At 43.4% G+C, this 15742-nt stretch overlaps 1 protein-coding gene across 3 annotated transcripts; it reads left to right on the top strand.

The window, feature by feature from the left end:
- Positions 1-2827: 2827 nt before the first annotated feature.
- On the top strand, positions 2828-15241 carry CHAMP1 (chromosome alignment maintaining phosphoprotein 1). 3 transcript variants are annotated; one of them, XM_047082162.1, is made up of 3 exons: positions 2828-2920; positions 6998-7127; positions 11684-15241. In XM_047082162.1, exon 3 carries the CDS (start codon positions 11738-11740, stop codon positions 14207-14209), a length of 2472 nt encoding a protein of 823 aa, XP_046938118.1. In that variant the 5' UTR covers positions 2828-2920; positions 6998-7127; positions 11684-11737; the 3' UTR covers positions 14210-15241. The 3 variants fall into 3 exon arrangements, with proteins under 3 accessions (XP_046938118.1, XP_046938121.1, XP_046938117.1); XM_047082165.1 differs by lacking the exon at positions 6998-7127; XM_047082161.1 differs by lacking the exon at positions 2828-2920 and having other exon boundaries at positions 6479-7127.
- The last annotated feature ends 501 nt before the right edge of the window (positions 15242-15742 follow it).

The following is a 15742-nucleotide window of genomic DNA, read 5'->3' as shown; positions in this document are numbered from 1 at the left end:
CCCTATGCTAGAGGCTTGTTTGTTCAGAGTTCTGTTAAAACAACTCATTCTAACACTTGAGGAAAAAACCAAGTACCACAGCCAAATTCTGGCCTGCAGCCACCATGAACCTTGTTTCTGAAATTGGATTTCAAAACAGAAGGTAAAAAGCTCCACAGAAGCTTCTTGGGGCACCCAGGTGGCTCAGTCAGTTGGGCATCCAACTTTGGCTCAGGTCATGATCTTGAGGTTCATGAGTTCAAGCCCCACAGCATGCTTGCTGCTGTCAGCACAGAGCCTGCTTTGGAACCTCTGTCTCTGTCTCTGTCTCTGTCTCTGTCTCTCTGCCCCTCCTCCACACACATACACACACACACTCTCTCTCAAAAATAAATAAATGTTTAAAAAAAAAAAAGCTTCTTAAATAACAGAAACTCAGAACTCCAGTGCTCCAGAGGCATCCACACACTTGGCAACCAGGTCCAGACCCTAGGGACTTCCATCTGCAGATAGCAGAGCTGAGAACAAGTCTGTGTCTGCAAACAGTTCACAAATTGACAAACCACCCCAGGAGGGCAGATCTTCAGCAACTGAAGAAATAATACACTGTTATCTTGCTATCAGTCTCTGGTCACTACCCAGTTCTTTAACTGGAAATTGTGTGATGTGAGTACAAATTACACTACCTTCCAGGGGGAGGCCTTAGGGGTAACAACAGTAATAAGAGTTGAAAGTTATTTTGGTAACACTGATACAGCAGCAACACTTGTAATTATTACAATACTTTTAAAATACAGGCCTAAAATGAGAAAAACAGCACTACATATATGCCTATACTGAATTTTACACCATAACTTCCTATTAAAGGTAACAATCTCAAAAGTTAATATGTAAAACTAAGTGGTCAGAGAAAAGATTCTCTCATTTCTACATTTAAAATTTATGGCTTAAAGAGTATGGATTGTATTTCTATTAAGGCTGAAGACTTTTTCACTATTTATTGGACATCTATGTTTCTTCTCTTGTAAATAAGCTGTTTGTCTTTTTTCTGTATATTTAATGCGGTGTTCAACTTTCCTTTTTCACAAAGAAAGTTTTGTTGTGATAGTAGATAAAAGTTCATGTCACAGTTTGGACTTGGGAGAGTGGGAGGTGTTTTCCCAGGTAAAGAAAATTTTCAACTTTTAACATTTGGGGACCCTACTCCTGGGCTTCCGGAAACTACTTAACATTTACCAAGGTCTGTAGCACACACTATGTCTGCTTCATTAAATAAAATAACAAAAAGGAGCATTCTTAACACAAAAAGATAAGAAAAAGTAAGAAACTTCCCTGATTCCTTCAAGATTAAAGTCATACAGCGCTGCATATACTGGAAACTTAAAGTCTGCAACTCTTGGAAACGTTCTTTGCATAATAAAATGGGACTTTTAACGTAAAAAATGTATATAACTCTATACCGAAGATTGTGTATCGCAGGAAGTTGTCCTAATCTAGACCTGAATAAAACACTCTTTTTAAAAAGTTTTTAATGTTTTTATTTATTTTCGAAGGAGAGAGACAGAGCATAAGTCGGGGGAGGAGCACAGAAAGAGCGAGACACAGAATTCAAAACAGGCTCCAGGCTCTAAGCTGTCAGCACAGAGCCCAATGCGGGGCTTGAACTCATGAACTGTGAGATTATGAAGTCGGGCGCTAACCGACTGAGCCACCCAGGTGCCCCAAAATGCTCTTTTTTAAAGAGATTCTAAAATGTTTGTTTATTGTGCCTTACAAGATGAATGGTTCCTCCTCCCTCTCCCAGGAGTGTGTTTACAGTGTACCTTGGCAGGTACAGTCTTCAGGCCCAGGCAGTTGCCTCCCGCCCAGGCAACAATATATATGTGTGTATATATACATGTATATATATACACACACGCACATATATATTGTGTATACACATACATATGTGTATACACATGTATATATTGTGTGTATATATATGTATATATACACACAATATATATATACACACACACACATATACATGTGTATTTATATATGTGTGTATATATATTTGTGTGTGTGTGTATATATATATATATATATGTGTATATATAGTTTTAACCCTTTTAATTGTGCAGTTTTCTTTCGAGGCTATTAAATCTAAACACAACTAACGGATCACTCTGCTACACAAGCAAAAACCTGCAAATGCCCTAAAATGCGCCTGTCACTATTTAAATATTAGAAGTCAGAATATTCTCAAAAATCAAAGAACGCAGGGCCCTCAGTTCCAAGTGAATGGGAGGTCAAAACAGCACACTGGAGAAGCCTTGCACTGAGCATGAGTGGGTACCGACTGCACAACCCGGCGGGCTGCTGGTTCGACGGCGAGGTCCACTAGGCATTCGCGACAATGAATCTGCTGCGCAGCACCGTCTCGGACGGCCACTCGAGGTCTGCGGGCGTGTTCACCTCAAGGAACCGGCAGAAGCGAGAAACAGAGCGGCCAGGCGACCTTAGGCCGGGGATCGGACCGTCGACCTGCCGGAGTCAACAAGGACTACAGCCGCTGAGACCGCGGCTCACTCGCTCAGGGTAACCAGCACTGTAGACCCAAACCCGGCCGGCGCCCGGGATCCTCCGGGGGCGGGACTGAGCGCGTAACTTCCGGAGGCAGGGCGGGCTGCTCCGCACGCCAACGTACTCCCAAAACGGCGCCCGGCGATCTGCGACCTGATTGGGCGGCGCTGGAGGGCGCGGGACGACAAACTAGCTTCCCATCAGCCCCCACTGACCCGTCCCGCGGCCGCGCGCACGCCCGCGCGCCCGCATCCCGCGCCTGCGCCGCACAGCCGTTCGGGAGGCCGCCGCGCTGCAGGGCCTCGCGGAGCAGCCGGGTCCCGCGAGCGCGGCTTCCGAGGTCCTTCGAGTGTCTGGACGCCGCCGAGGCCCACCGGTGAGGAGCGGGGCGGGACTGTCGCCCGGGCCGGGGCCCACCCCGCCTCCGCCAAGGCCCGAGTCCGGGGAACCCCGTCCGGGGCGTGCACCGAGGAGCGGCCTGCGCCCCGTCCGCCGGCGGGGTGGGCCTCGGGGCGGGGGGCGAGCCCCGCGTTCTCTGCGGGAGGCGGGAAACGCTCTGCGCGATCCCGCGGGGAGGTCGGGAACGGGCTCGGGAAGGAAAGCGCTTCTTCCGCTACGGGCCAGGACGCAGTTTTCGCGGCACCTCGTCGGCGTGGGCTTTTGTCATTGTTGCTGCTTAAAAATGAGCTGGGCAACCCAGAGTGGGAGACACGTAATCACGTAGCTGGGAAGGGGTTAGTGCCCAGAATATGTAAAGAAATTCTACGACTCAACAACAGAAACAACCTGGCTTTAAAAAACGGGCAAGGGCTGGCCAGTGAGCACGTCACAGGATGCTCCGCAGGATGCTTCCAGACATCAGAGTTAGGAAAATAAAAACCAGAATGAGGTACCACTTCACACCCACTCGGACGACTGTCATCAAAAGAAAAATAACAGGTGTTGGGGAGGGTGTGGAGAAGGGGGCACACTCGTGCATTGCTGGCAGCCACGTAAAGGGGTGCAGCCAGGAGGTATGGAAAAAGGGTTAGTGGTTGCTCACATTTTAGCGTAGTTACTCTAACACCCAGCAATTCCGCTCCTAGGGCTAAACTCTAAAGAATTGAAAGCAGGGCCTCAAATATTTGTTCACCAGTGTTACTAGCAGCTTTATTCAAAATGAGCCAAAGCCGGAAATACTCCAGATGTCTGTCAACAGATGAATGGAAAGCAAATTGTGTAATGTAATTCATCCATAAAAAGGAATAAAATTCTAATACATGCTGTAATATAGATGTGGAAAGTGAAATAAGCCAGACACAAAAGGACAAATGTATGATTCCACTCATAGAGACAGAAAATTGAGTAGAGATTACCAGGGGCTGCGGAGGTGGAGGGGTGGGGGGAATGGGGAGTTACTGTTTAATGGGTACAGAGTTTCTCTTTGTCCTAATGAAAAGTCCTGGAAATGGACAATGGTGATGTTATACAACATTGCAATATACTTGATTCCACTGAATTGTGCTTTTGAAAATTGTTAAAATGGTAAATTTTGTTGTGTTTTGCCATAAGTTTTTAAAATGTACGGGAAAAGGCAAAACCAGGAAGACAGTAAAGAGATCAATGGTTAATGAGAAGCACAGGGAATTGTTATGGCTGTGACATTCTGTCCATTCTGTAATGCTCGGTATGTGACACAGTGTGTGTGGAAAATTATAGGCTTGTACAACAGGTAGAATGACCCCTAACTACACTCTGCACTTCAGTAACAATAATATATCAGTATTCATTCCTCAGTTATAACAAATACTAACAGAAGTTGTGTGCAGAGGAGGAAAGAAGGTATATGAAAGCTGAAACTTTGCATTCAATTTCTTCTTTAACCTAAAACTACAAATAAAGTTTACTACTTTTCAATTGACATTTAGGGGTGAAGAGAAATGCTAGTGGATATATAATAGAACGCGATTGGTTTTAACCGTGCTGTACATAATTTTGTGCATTTATTTTTTAAACTATGCATCAGAATGTTTTTAAAGACAACCAGTGGTGTTAGAGTCTAATGAAGCTGTTGGATAGGAGATAAGTGTGATGTGGTGGACTGGCAAACCACTAATGACAGAACTTTTTTAGGGACTGCGTGTAGCCTGTAGAGGCAGAAAGTAGGATGAGGGAAACTTTTGTAGAGTTACCTTCATACTTAGGCTTAGGAGCTCTGAAATTTGGGTGGGAGGGCAGAAGGAATCTGTGTGTCTGGCCTGTACTCAGGAGTCCCCATGGGAAAGACCTCATGGTGTTACAGCAGAGATCCAGAATCAGGATCTTGTGTTACTTCCTCTGACCTAAGTGTTGTGATCTTGGGCGCTTTTCTCCGTCAGCATCACTTTTCTCATTTTAAAGTGAAGGGTTTGGGGCGCCTGCGTGGCGCAGTCGGTTAAGCGTCCGACTTCAGCCAGGTCACGATCTCGCGGTCTGTGAGTTCGAGCCCCACGTCGGGCTCTGGGCTGATGGCTCAGAGCCTGGAGCCTGTTTCCGATTCTGTGTCTCCCTCTCTCTCTGCCCCTCCCCCGTTCATGCTCTGTCTCTCTCTGTCCCAAAAATAAATAAACGTTGAAAAAATAAATAAATAAAAAAATAAAGTGAAGGGTTTGGACTCAAGTCCTCTGACGACCCTTTCAGTCCCATGCTGATCATTGACTTACGATTAGGGAGGGCTCTTACCTGGCAGGGCCAGTCATTGTAGTCCATGACTGAGTACTTTGTAACCCTGCTGGCTTCCACTTGCTGCTTCTAGGACACCTTACCTATTAATCCATACTTCTTCCACTTTTGAAGTTAATCAGTTTCTGTAATCCCAAAATACATGTTTTTATTTATTTATTTATTTATATTTTTAAATGTTTATTAAAAACATAGAAACAGAATGTGAGCGGGGGAGGGGCAGAGAGAGAGAGAAAGACAGACCCAAAGAGGCTCCATGCTCTGAGCCGTCAGCACAGATGCGGGGCTCGAACTCACAAGCCATGAGATCATGACCTGAGCCGAAGTTGGACGCTCAACCGACTGAGCCACCCAGGCGCCCCCCAAAATACATGTTTTTAAAGACTGCCTGCCATCCTGGTTGCTTTCGTTTGCGTGTTCCCCTGTGTTATGAACTCAAAGTGTCCTTCCTGCTCAGAGCTAGAGACAGCGATCTACTGGGACTTTCTGTTCAGTGTAGAATATGGAATGCAGTTCTCTGTAGATTCGTCTTCCTGATTTTGTGCACTGTACTGGCTTGTCAAGATCTTACTAAATTCCAGGGTATTAGTCAAGGTGTGTTAGAAAGAACCTGGATAGATGGCAGAACTTTAATCTGGTCCTTTGTCAGATGCTCATTATTTGCTTCATCTTGAACAAGTTACTTAATGTTTAGGCTTGAATTTCCTCAGCTATAAGTTGAGTTTTAAAGTAGATGCTCCCTGAGGGCTTTCTGCTGTAAATCCCAATGTTCAAAGGCTAGATGATAGCTTAGGTCTCTTCTAGTTTTAAAATCTTGTGAACCTAAGGTCAGGTCTCCAGTCTTCATGACCAGATGTTTTAGAGGTAACAAACACATACTTTCTTAGCATACACCGTGTGCCAGGGATGTGCAAGGGCTACAGGGTGAATGGGTAGACCCTGCCCTCAGAGAGCCAGACTCCTGCCAGAGGGTGAAGGCTACACTGGAGGTGTGCTGACAAAGAGGATGGGGGGTGGGAGTGGCCATTATTAAGAAGTAATTCTGCGTGGGGTGCCTGGGTGGCGCAGTCGGTTAAGCGTCCGACTTCAGCCAGGTCACGATCTCGCGGTCCGTGAGTTCAAGCCCCGCGTCGGGCTCTGGGCTGATGGCTCGGAGCCTGGAGCCTGTTTCCGATTCTGTGTCTCCCTCTCTCTCTGCCCCTCCCCCGTTCATGCTCTGTCTCTCTGTCCCAAAAATAAATAAAAAAAAAAACGTTGAGAAGAAAAAAAAAAATTTTTTTTAAAAGAAGTAATTCTGCGTGAAGGGTCTGATGGCTGGGTGGCAAGACGGAGTGTAAAGAAGGGGCGATGCCTGTGCAAAGGTCCAGATGCTTGGTTTGTGGGGGAGTTACAGATGGGTCAGTACTTAGACCTGTCGGCGGCCAGACAGATCGTGAAGAGCTTTACATGCCTGGTTTTGTCTGCTGAGTGCTGTCACATCAGCTGAAGTGGGATGGTGGGCTGGAGAGTGCTGTGGTTAAACACATGAGCGTTAATTCTGTAGTGGATTTTAAAGTGGAATTAGACATGGGTGGCATCATGGTACGGTCACCTTTGGTATTATTTCAGTAAAGCAAGTGTTCAGCTTATTGGATCGGACCCCTGTCACTGTTGCAGGGAGCAGGACAGCGAGAGAAATAGGCAGAATTCTATTACAGGGCCACAGATGACCACAGAAATGTAGTTTTGATTATACTTCCTTTATTTTTTTCAGGTCCAACTTCTCATCTCTGTATCTCTGTTCTTCATGTACTACAGGCTTTTTTCTGTAGTTAAGTCAGAAAGCCATGTAGACTTGCCTGCCCTTTGAAGACAGACTTTTAAGACTTCTAGGAAGATAGCTGGTAAGTCTACCAGGGGATAGCATGTTGGTCTCTATTTCTTCCCTGCTGTAAAAGCACTTGTCCTGGATTCATAGTGTCATTCTATCAGCTTTACTTAGCATATGTTTTTGTTTGCTTTTTAATGTTTAGGAGAATATTTTAAGATATGAACATTTTTGAAAAGTGTTTGGATTTTGTAAGGAAAAACCACTTATAAGAGCATATACACTCATATGTAATGATGTGGGAATGTGTGCTAGATATGCATTTATATGACAGAGTTTGGGGTTTGAGAAGTGAATTTTTTTACCATTTTTTTAAATTTTTTTAAGAGGTTTCTAGAGTATGATAATGAGGTGTGGGAGTAGGCAGGTTTGGTTAGTAGGCACTTTGAGATTGGCCAGAAGAGTTGGTGACAGGAAGAGGAAATAGGGGCAGGTGGGAGAGCTGGGGACTTTTAAAGTGTGAGGAGCTTGAAAGAGAATGGGATGGGTGAGATACTGATTGGGTGGCACTAGATGAAGGGTGGGAGAGCTGATGATTTAGGCAACAATTAAAGACCAAAGGAGACCGTCCAGTCAGAGAAGCTGAGGTGGCTGGAGGCCACCCGAGGCAGAAGCCAGCGGACTTAGGCCAAATGGTATTCCTCAAAAACGGACTCATTTACAGGAGCAGCTGTAAAATGTAGTGAGCGTACAATTTCCAGAGAGGCAAGAAACAGAGGTACAACTGATGGAAAATAGAAGTAAGGAGAAAGAGTGGTAGAGCTTTGCCCGTAGAAAAGATCCACAGGACTTGGGTAGTAGTCGAGACCGGGGGTGTGGCTGAAGAGGGGACCACCTCTCTACTGTTGCACTGTGTCAGAGGTGTCTATTTATGCATTGTGCTTTTGTGTTACCCTCTTTTTCATTTGGTAAAACCTTCCTGGCAATAGAATATTGTGCTCAGTCATTTCTGTGGTAGTAGAAGGAAATGCTCTATACCCTTACAGTTCATAATCTGATCCCCGTATTGTACACTTATTGGGTTCGTTGATAACTTCTGTTTTATGAGTTAGTATTGGTAAAAGTTGGTGAGTTAGCATATAGGAAATAAAATCATTTCATTGATGGGACTATATTAGGGAAAGAAAGGAGAGGGGTCGCTAAGTAAGATACTTTTGCTGTATGCCAGTTTCTTGAGAAGATGGGAAAAGTCTCCATAGTTTTGTTTAATAAGCTTCTGAAGTCATGGAAGTAAAAAGCCTCTTCCTGTCACGAGTGGGACCTGAGTATATTTGGGATGAGATACTGTGTGTTGGTCAGTCATAAAGTTACCAAGATCATTTGGGAATATTTATTTACCAGAAATGAAGTATTTGTTAGAGGGTACTCTTGTAGTTTCTAATATAACAAATCATAGCTGACACTGAGTGCTAACTCTGAACATGCTACGAAATATCACATCCATTTTAGGGGAACTGAAGCATAGAAAGGTTTAACAACTTAACAAAAGCCGTATCGTGGAGCTAGGACTCCCTCAAACCCAGCAGGCCTGAGCTCTTAACCTCTGTGTCATAATACATACGACATAGGGAATATTATACTACAATGATGTGATATCCCCCATTATTTAATATGAGCATCCCTTGACTGTTCATTAGGGCCGCTTATTGCCAGGTGGGATTATTAAGATAAATCTTCCCTATTCTTTTAACATTGTTCTAGTTTTATGAAACATTGGGTCTGAGGTTAGCCTGCATGTTCTTTCTACATGTTTTACTTGCCAACCACGAGATCATGACCTGAGCTGCTGACTGAGCCACCCAGGTGCCCCAGAAATGTTAAGTCTTTTATTTTATTAAAAAAATTTTTTTTTCTTACATTTATTTACTTTTGAGAGAGAGAGACAGAACACAAGTTGGGGAGGGGCAGAGAGAGTGAGACAAAATCTGAAGCAGCTTCCAGGCTCTGAGCTGTCAGCACAAAGCCCAGTGCGGGGCTTGAACTCAACAAACTGAGATCATACCTGAGCCAAAGTCGGATGCTTAACCAGCTGAGCCACCCAGGCGTCCCTGTTAAGTCTTTTAAATGAATGTTTTTGAAATTATTAAAGGGCGATCCTGTGGACATAAGAAGTGTGTACTGTTTTCTGAGGAGCAGTAACATGGAAGGAATACATTTTGACCCTTCATTACTGTTAGCACAGAGCACATTGTGGGTCCTGGGGAGTGGCTGGTACTTTTGGTAAAGGATGGAACATAATGTAATGGGAAAAGACTTTGTGATCCATTTGGATAAACTGTATGTGTTACAGAATCTGTTTTAGCAGTTGTTGGGTTCCCATGCTGAGAAGAACACACCAGATGGAGCCGGTGGAGAATAGGATAGAGTCCAGTTGGAAGAACGTGGGACTCTTGATCTTGGGGCCATGAGTTTGAACCCCGCGTTGGGAGTAGAGATTACCTTACAAAATTAAAAAGAAAAAGGAAAAAAAGGAAAAGAGTTCAGAATGGATTCATAAACACAAAATTTAGTAAATGCTAAATGGAACATTACACATCAGTGAGGAAAAGGGTTGCAGAGACAACTGCACTGTCCGTTTGGGGTGAAAAAATAAGCTGAAAAAATAGACTATCCCACTCCTTATACACGATGGAGTAAAAATACAAATGTTAAAAAAAAAAAGAATGAAACCATCAAAATCACAAGAAAAATATGTAGACTGCTTTAAAAGTAATGGAGTGGGAAAGCATGATTTAAAACAGTCGTAAGGAAAACCTTTAAGTTTTTCATTTGTATGTGAACCAGTTGTGTGTGAAAACACGCACGCACACATACACACACACATACCGTAAGTCAAGAGATGGTAAACTAGGAACATATCTTCAGTAGAAGGACTGATTTATTTTATGCAAAGACTACAGATAATTAAAAGGACAAGGCATACCCTACAAAAGAAATACACATGTGTAATAAAAAGGGAAAATGTTCACTCTTTCTCATTAAAGAACAGCTCGTTAAAACGATGATGAGACTCCAGTTTTCACCCTAGAAGTAGCAAAGATTAGAAGTTAATAATAGTGTTCTTGAGGGATTGGGGAATTGCCCCTGAACTGTTGGTTGTTGTGTAATACTACTGTAACTTTCTGAGAGGTGGGTGAAATGTATCAATTTTAAATGCAAAGAGCCTTTGAACCGGGTAATTCACTTGTAGGAATTTTCCCTTCAGCAGCACCCTCATATTCAAGATATGTACAAGGAAATATAGTGCTTCCTCTATGTAAAAATGTCCTAGAAAATGCTCATCATAATTCAGCAGAACTCCTGAAACCTATGCCTTCCCTCTCCATAGAAACATGAAAACTTGGCCTAGTTCTGTTTCCAGAATCACCAAAACCTGCTCCTCTCTTCGCTTTACCTGAAGCCTCAGGAGCCTGGTCTTGGTTCTCTTGAGCCACCTGCTCTTACTTAAATGAAAGCAGGTTGTAGAATATTGTGTTTAGAATCCTATTTGTGTAGCATGTCTTTGTGAGAGATTGTGTAGTCTTAGAGCAAGTGATACTGTGTAAATATCTTGTTCTGCACGAATGAGTATATTTCTAACTCTGAGCTTCTGTTACTTTTCACCATCCTAGAAAACGTGCTTATTTAAACTTTTAAAAAGTCATAACTACTGGCAAGCAAGTTCCTGCTTCAAGGATGTCCTCTATCTGAATTGCCCTTTTGCTAAGCAAACTCCTTTACATCGTTCAGGATCTACGCTGGAGCTTCTTTCCTTGACAGCCTTTTCTGTGTTGCCCTTCACACTTACCTGTGCAACTAATGTTAGCACCATAGTACAAGACACATCTTTAAACCCAAGTGCCTAGAAAAGCAGGGAACAGAAAATAATTAATCGTAAATGAAAGAATAAAATATTAGGATGGATACAATATTATAAAATGTGTTGATATTTTTAAAAAGCCATCTTTTCATAATTTTAGATTAATGAGTGCTTTCTGAAATAGATCTAGTTTTCTTGCTCAGCCTTAAATTGCCTAGCTTTAATTTTGATGTTTGCTCAACTTTATGTGCTGACAGCTTGTTGATGCAGAGTTTTAGAGTCAAGGTGTAAGGCACACGCTGGGTAATTCTGGGGTCAGGCTTGGGTCACTGGTAGCCTAGAACATGGGTAAGGTACCATTCCGAACCTGTTTCTTCATCTATAAATGAAAATACTAATACTGAGTCATAGTGTTAGGTGGATTAAATGAGATGATATATGTAAAAGCAGTTTTGAAGCTCAGCTAAAAACTAATTCCATCTCGGGGTACCTGGGTGACTCAGTCATTTAAGCATCTGACTCTTGATCTCAGCTCAGGTATTGATCTCAGGGTCATGAGTTCAAGCCCTGTGTTAGGACTCCACTACTTTAAAAAAAAAAAAAAATTAGTTCCATCTACCTTTTCTCTTCAAAATCTTTGTTGAGATATTATCTGATAAATGCACATACCATTCTAGACTTAAAATTAAGCAATTATAGAATGAAAAGTTCTAGGACAGCATTTTATTTAAAATTATATTCCCTGAAAATAATTAATTTCTACTTTATTGCAGCACTATTGAAAGTTTTCAAAGAATATAATCGTGTGTGTTGTAACAGAAAGAGAAATGGAAGTATTCCAGGAACTCCGTAAGCCCTCAGCACGTTTGGAGTGTGACCACTGCAGTTTCCGAGGCACAGATTATGAAAATGTGCAAATCCACATGGGCACCATCCATCCAGAATTTTGTGATGAAATGGATGCTGGTGGGTTAGGTAAAATGATATTTTACCAGAAAAGTGCAAAGCTATTCCACTGCCATAAATGCTTCTTCACCAGCAAGATGTACTCTAATGTGTACTATCACATCACATCCAAACACGCAGGCCCAGAGAAGTGGAATGAGAAACCAAAAACTCAGCTAAGCAAAGAAGCAGATCCTAGGAAGAGCCCTCCTCCTCCTGAACACCAGAAAATACCCTCTAATTCAGCAGAACTCCCAAAACCCATACCTGCCCTTTCCATAGAAACACAGAAACTTGGCCCAGTTTTGTCTCCAGAATCCCCAAAACCTGCTCCTCTCTCTTCCCTGGAGCCTCAGAAGCCTGGCCCTGTTGTTTCTCCTGAGCCACAGATACCTTCTCTTCCTTCTCCTGAGCCTGCAAAATCTGCCTCTCTTTCTTCTCCTGAACTTCCGAAGTCAGTCCCTGTTGTTTCTGAATCTCAGAAACCAGTCCCTCTTCCTTCTCCAGAACCACAGAAACTTACTCCTTTATCTCCTGAGCCAGTAAAGGCCACTCTTCCTAATCCCAAACCCCAGAAACACTCCCATTTCCCAGAAACATTGGGGCCACCTTCAGCCTCTTCTCCAGAGTCACCAGTTTTAGCTGCTTCCCCTGAACCTTGGGGTCCTTCCCCAACTGCGTCTCCGGAGTCTCGGAAGCCAGCCCGGACTGTCTCCCCTGAGCCAAGGAAGCCATCCCCATCGGAATCTCCTGAACCTTGGAAGCCATTCCCTGCTGCCTCCCCAGAGCCCAGGAGACCAGCCCCAGCTGTGTCACCAGGTTCTTGGAAGCCAGGGCCACCTGGGTCCCCAAGGTCTTGGAAATCTAGTCCTTCAGCATCATCAGGACCTTGGAAGCCAGCTAAACCTGCTCCAGCTGTGTCTCCTGGTCCTTGGAAGCCAATTCCTTCTGTTTCACCTGGACCATGGAAACCAGCTCCCTCTGTGTCCCCCGCATCTTGGAAGTCTTCATCAGTCTCACCTGGTTCTTGGAAGTCTCCCCCCGCATCTCCTGAGTCGTGGAAGTCTGGCCCACCAGAACTCCGAAAGACAACTCCCACCTTGTCACCTGAACATTGGAAGACCATTCCCTCAGTGTCCCCTGAGCTTCGTAAAGCAGGACCTCCCTTATCTCCTGAGCTTCGTAAACCAGGCCCACCATTGTCCCCAGAGATCCGCAGTCCAGCGGGATCTCCAGAGCTCAGAAAACCTTCAGGGTCTCCAGAGCTTTGGAAGCTATCTCCGGATCAGCGGAAAACTTCTCCTGCTTCACTTGATTTTCCTGAGTCCCAGAAAAGTTCCCGTGGTGGTTCCCCTGATCTCTGGAAGTCTTCCTTTTTTATTGAGCCTCAGAAACCTATCTTCCCTGAGACCCGGAAACCTGGACCATCTGAGTCCCCCAAAGCCACCTCTGATGTCTGGAAGCCTGTTCTCTCTCTTGATGCTGAACCTAGAAAACCTGCCCTGTTTTCTGAGCCCACCAAAACAGCCCCTCCTGCTTCTCCTGAACCAAGAAAACGTGCTCTTTTTCCAGAGCCCCGGAAACATGCCCTTTTCTCGGAACTTCCCAAGTCTGCTATCTTCTCAGAATCCCAGAAGGCAGTTGAGCTTGGTGATGACCTACAGACAGATGCCATAGATGATCAGAAGTGTGATATTTTGGTTCAGGAAGACCTACTAGCTACACCTAAGAAACTCTTAGAAGACACTTTATTTCCTTCGTCAAAGAAGCTCAAGAAAGACAACCAAGAGAACTCAGATGCCGAGCTTAGTAGCAGTGAGTATATAAAAGCAGATTTAGATGTGATAGACAGCAAGGGCCAAGAATCAAGCAGCGATCAAGAGCAGGTTGATGTGGAATCTATTGATTTTAGTAAAGAGAACAAAATGGACATGACCAGTCCAGAGCAGTCCAAAAACGTATTACAATTTACTGAAGAAAAAGAGGCTTTTATCTCTGAAGAAGAGATTGCAAAATATATGAAGCGTGGAAAAGGAAAGTATTATTGTAAAATTTGTTGCTGTCGAGCTATGAAAAAAGGTGCTGTTTTGCATCATTTGGTTAATAAGCATAATGTTCACAGCCCTTACAAATGTACAATCTGTGGAAAGGCTTTCCTTTTGGAATCTCTCCTTAAAAATCATGTAGCAGCCCATGGGCAAAGTTTACTTAAATGTCCACGTTGTAATTTTGAATCAAATTTCCCAAGAGGCTTTAAGAAACATTTAACTCATTGTCAAAGCCGGCATAATGAAGAGGCAAATAAAAAGCTAATGGAAGCTCTTGAACAGCCACTGGAGGAGCAGCAAATCTGATTTTTACACTTGGCGTGGATATACGATCTACAGAGTTGTTTGTTGAAACTGTAAAGCCTAGTTAAGTAGCATAGTTGGAATGGTAGATGTTGATGTGTATGATGTACCGTGTTTGTCTCGGTAGTGTTACAAAGGGTAAGCATTTGGTCCTTTTTTTCATGGCCTCTGTTTATGTGGCTGTCTTGTTAAGTTAATAAATTCGTAACTATATTCCAGGTGGATTAAGATTTCTCTAATTTCTTTAAATGTATTTGAATAATATGAAGATGTAGGCGGTCCACTTAATCCAGAGCAAGTTGTACTCGATTTAAAACATCTAATAAAGTGTATCTTTTTTTGTGAAACTGACTTCAGACAATGGAAATTATTAGTTGGAATGTTTAACAATCAGGCATGAAATTTTTTCTCTCCTTATTTTCAGATCATAAAAGTTATTTTGAAGTTCCTATTTGATCATATAAAGTTAGAATTTTGAGCAGTTCTAGATGTTTATTAGCTTTTACGTCATGGAAAATTGGAGTCTCAGGGTTGCTGATTTTCTGCTAAAAGAAGAGGGGTCAAGTAAGTTTGAAAATATTTGCAGCCTTCTCCTCTAGGAGACTGGGAAAGATGAGTGTGACTTAGACTTAGGTCTTGTCCTTAGATGTTCCCTTTGGGTTCTTCCACACTGCACTGACCCCCCCCCTCCCCCCCCCCCCCGCCCCTGCTCCATTCTGGCTCTTTTCTTACCTGTGAGTTCACACCAATAGATGATCCTTAACTGCCAAATGTGTCAGAACTACACTTCTGCCCCTGGGCCTCATGCGCCACCTATTGGGATTTCAGACCTGGTAATGAGTAGGAACTGAAGAGTCTTCCAGATTCACAGTAGAAAATTTTATAAGTAGACGTTTCTGTTTGAGAGTACGTCAATTGTCTGTTTTCCACGGTTGTTACTGTAAATACCTTGTATTCGTGGGTTATTTTGTTCCAAAATATTTTGTCAAATGTGTATCGACCAAATTAAAAGCAAAGGCTTTCATGTCAGCAGTATCCTCATGTGTGTGTCTTCTTTTGTGTAATTTTCATTGTATAATACCCAGATTCCATTATTCTTTCCCATACCCCCTTTTTTCAGCATGCTGATTTTCATGTCTGAATAAGCATTTTCTAAGCTGTGTTTTCTCAGCTCTGTGGTCAGGTAAGTGAGGGAGAAGCTACCCTAGGTGAGGCTCCTTGTGGAATATCCACATCCTGGCTGACTCGTGAAACATTTAGTGCCATGAGGATTGGGAGACTACTTTTAATTAAGCTGTTTCTAGACATTTTTGAACAGGGAACACTTTTTCTCATAGCATCGTAATTAGCATGCCAATCGAGAAGGTAGTGTTTACAGAATACTGGGAAGGTCTTACAGGCTCCAGGTCTCTCCCCTCTTTGAGCACAGTCTGGCAGGGAAAGCACTGTGAGTAGTTGATGGTGTTTTCAGTTCACACTGGGTACCTTGAGAGCAAGCTTCTACTACTGGGTTTTCCTTCTAGGCCAACAGTAGGA

The sequence above is a fragment of the Lynx rufus genome, unplaced genomic scaffold, assembly GCF_022079265.1.
Source record: "Lynx rufus isolate CCGP_SWC_20201006 ecotype Redwood Valley unplaced genomic scaffold, mLynRuf1.p SCAF_1, whole genome shotgun sequence".
Lineage (NCBI taxonomy): Eukaryota > Metazoa > Chordata > Mammalia > Carnivora > Felidae > Lynx > Lynx rufus.
Note: the sequence above shows the minus strand (reverse complement) of the source record. Positions and strands in the feature narration are given on the sequence as shown.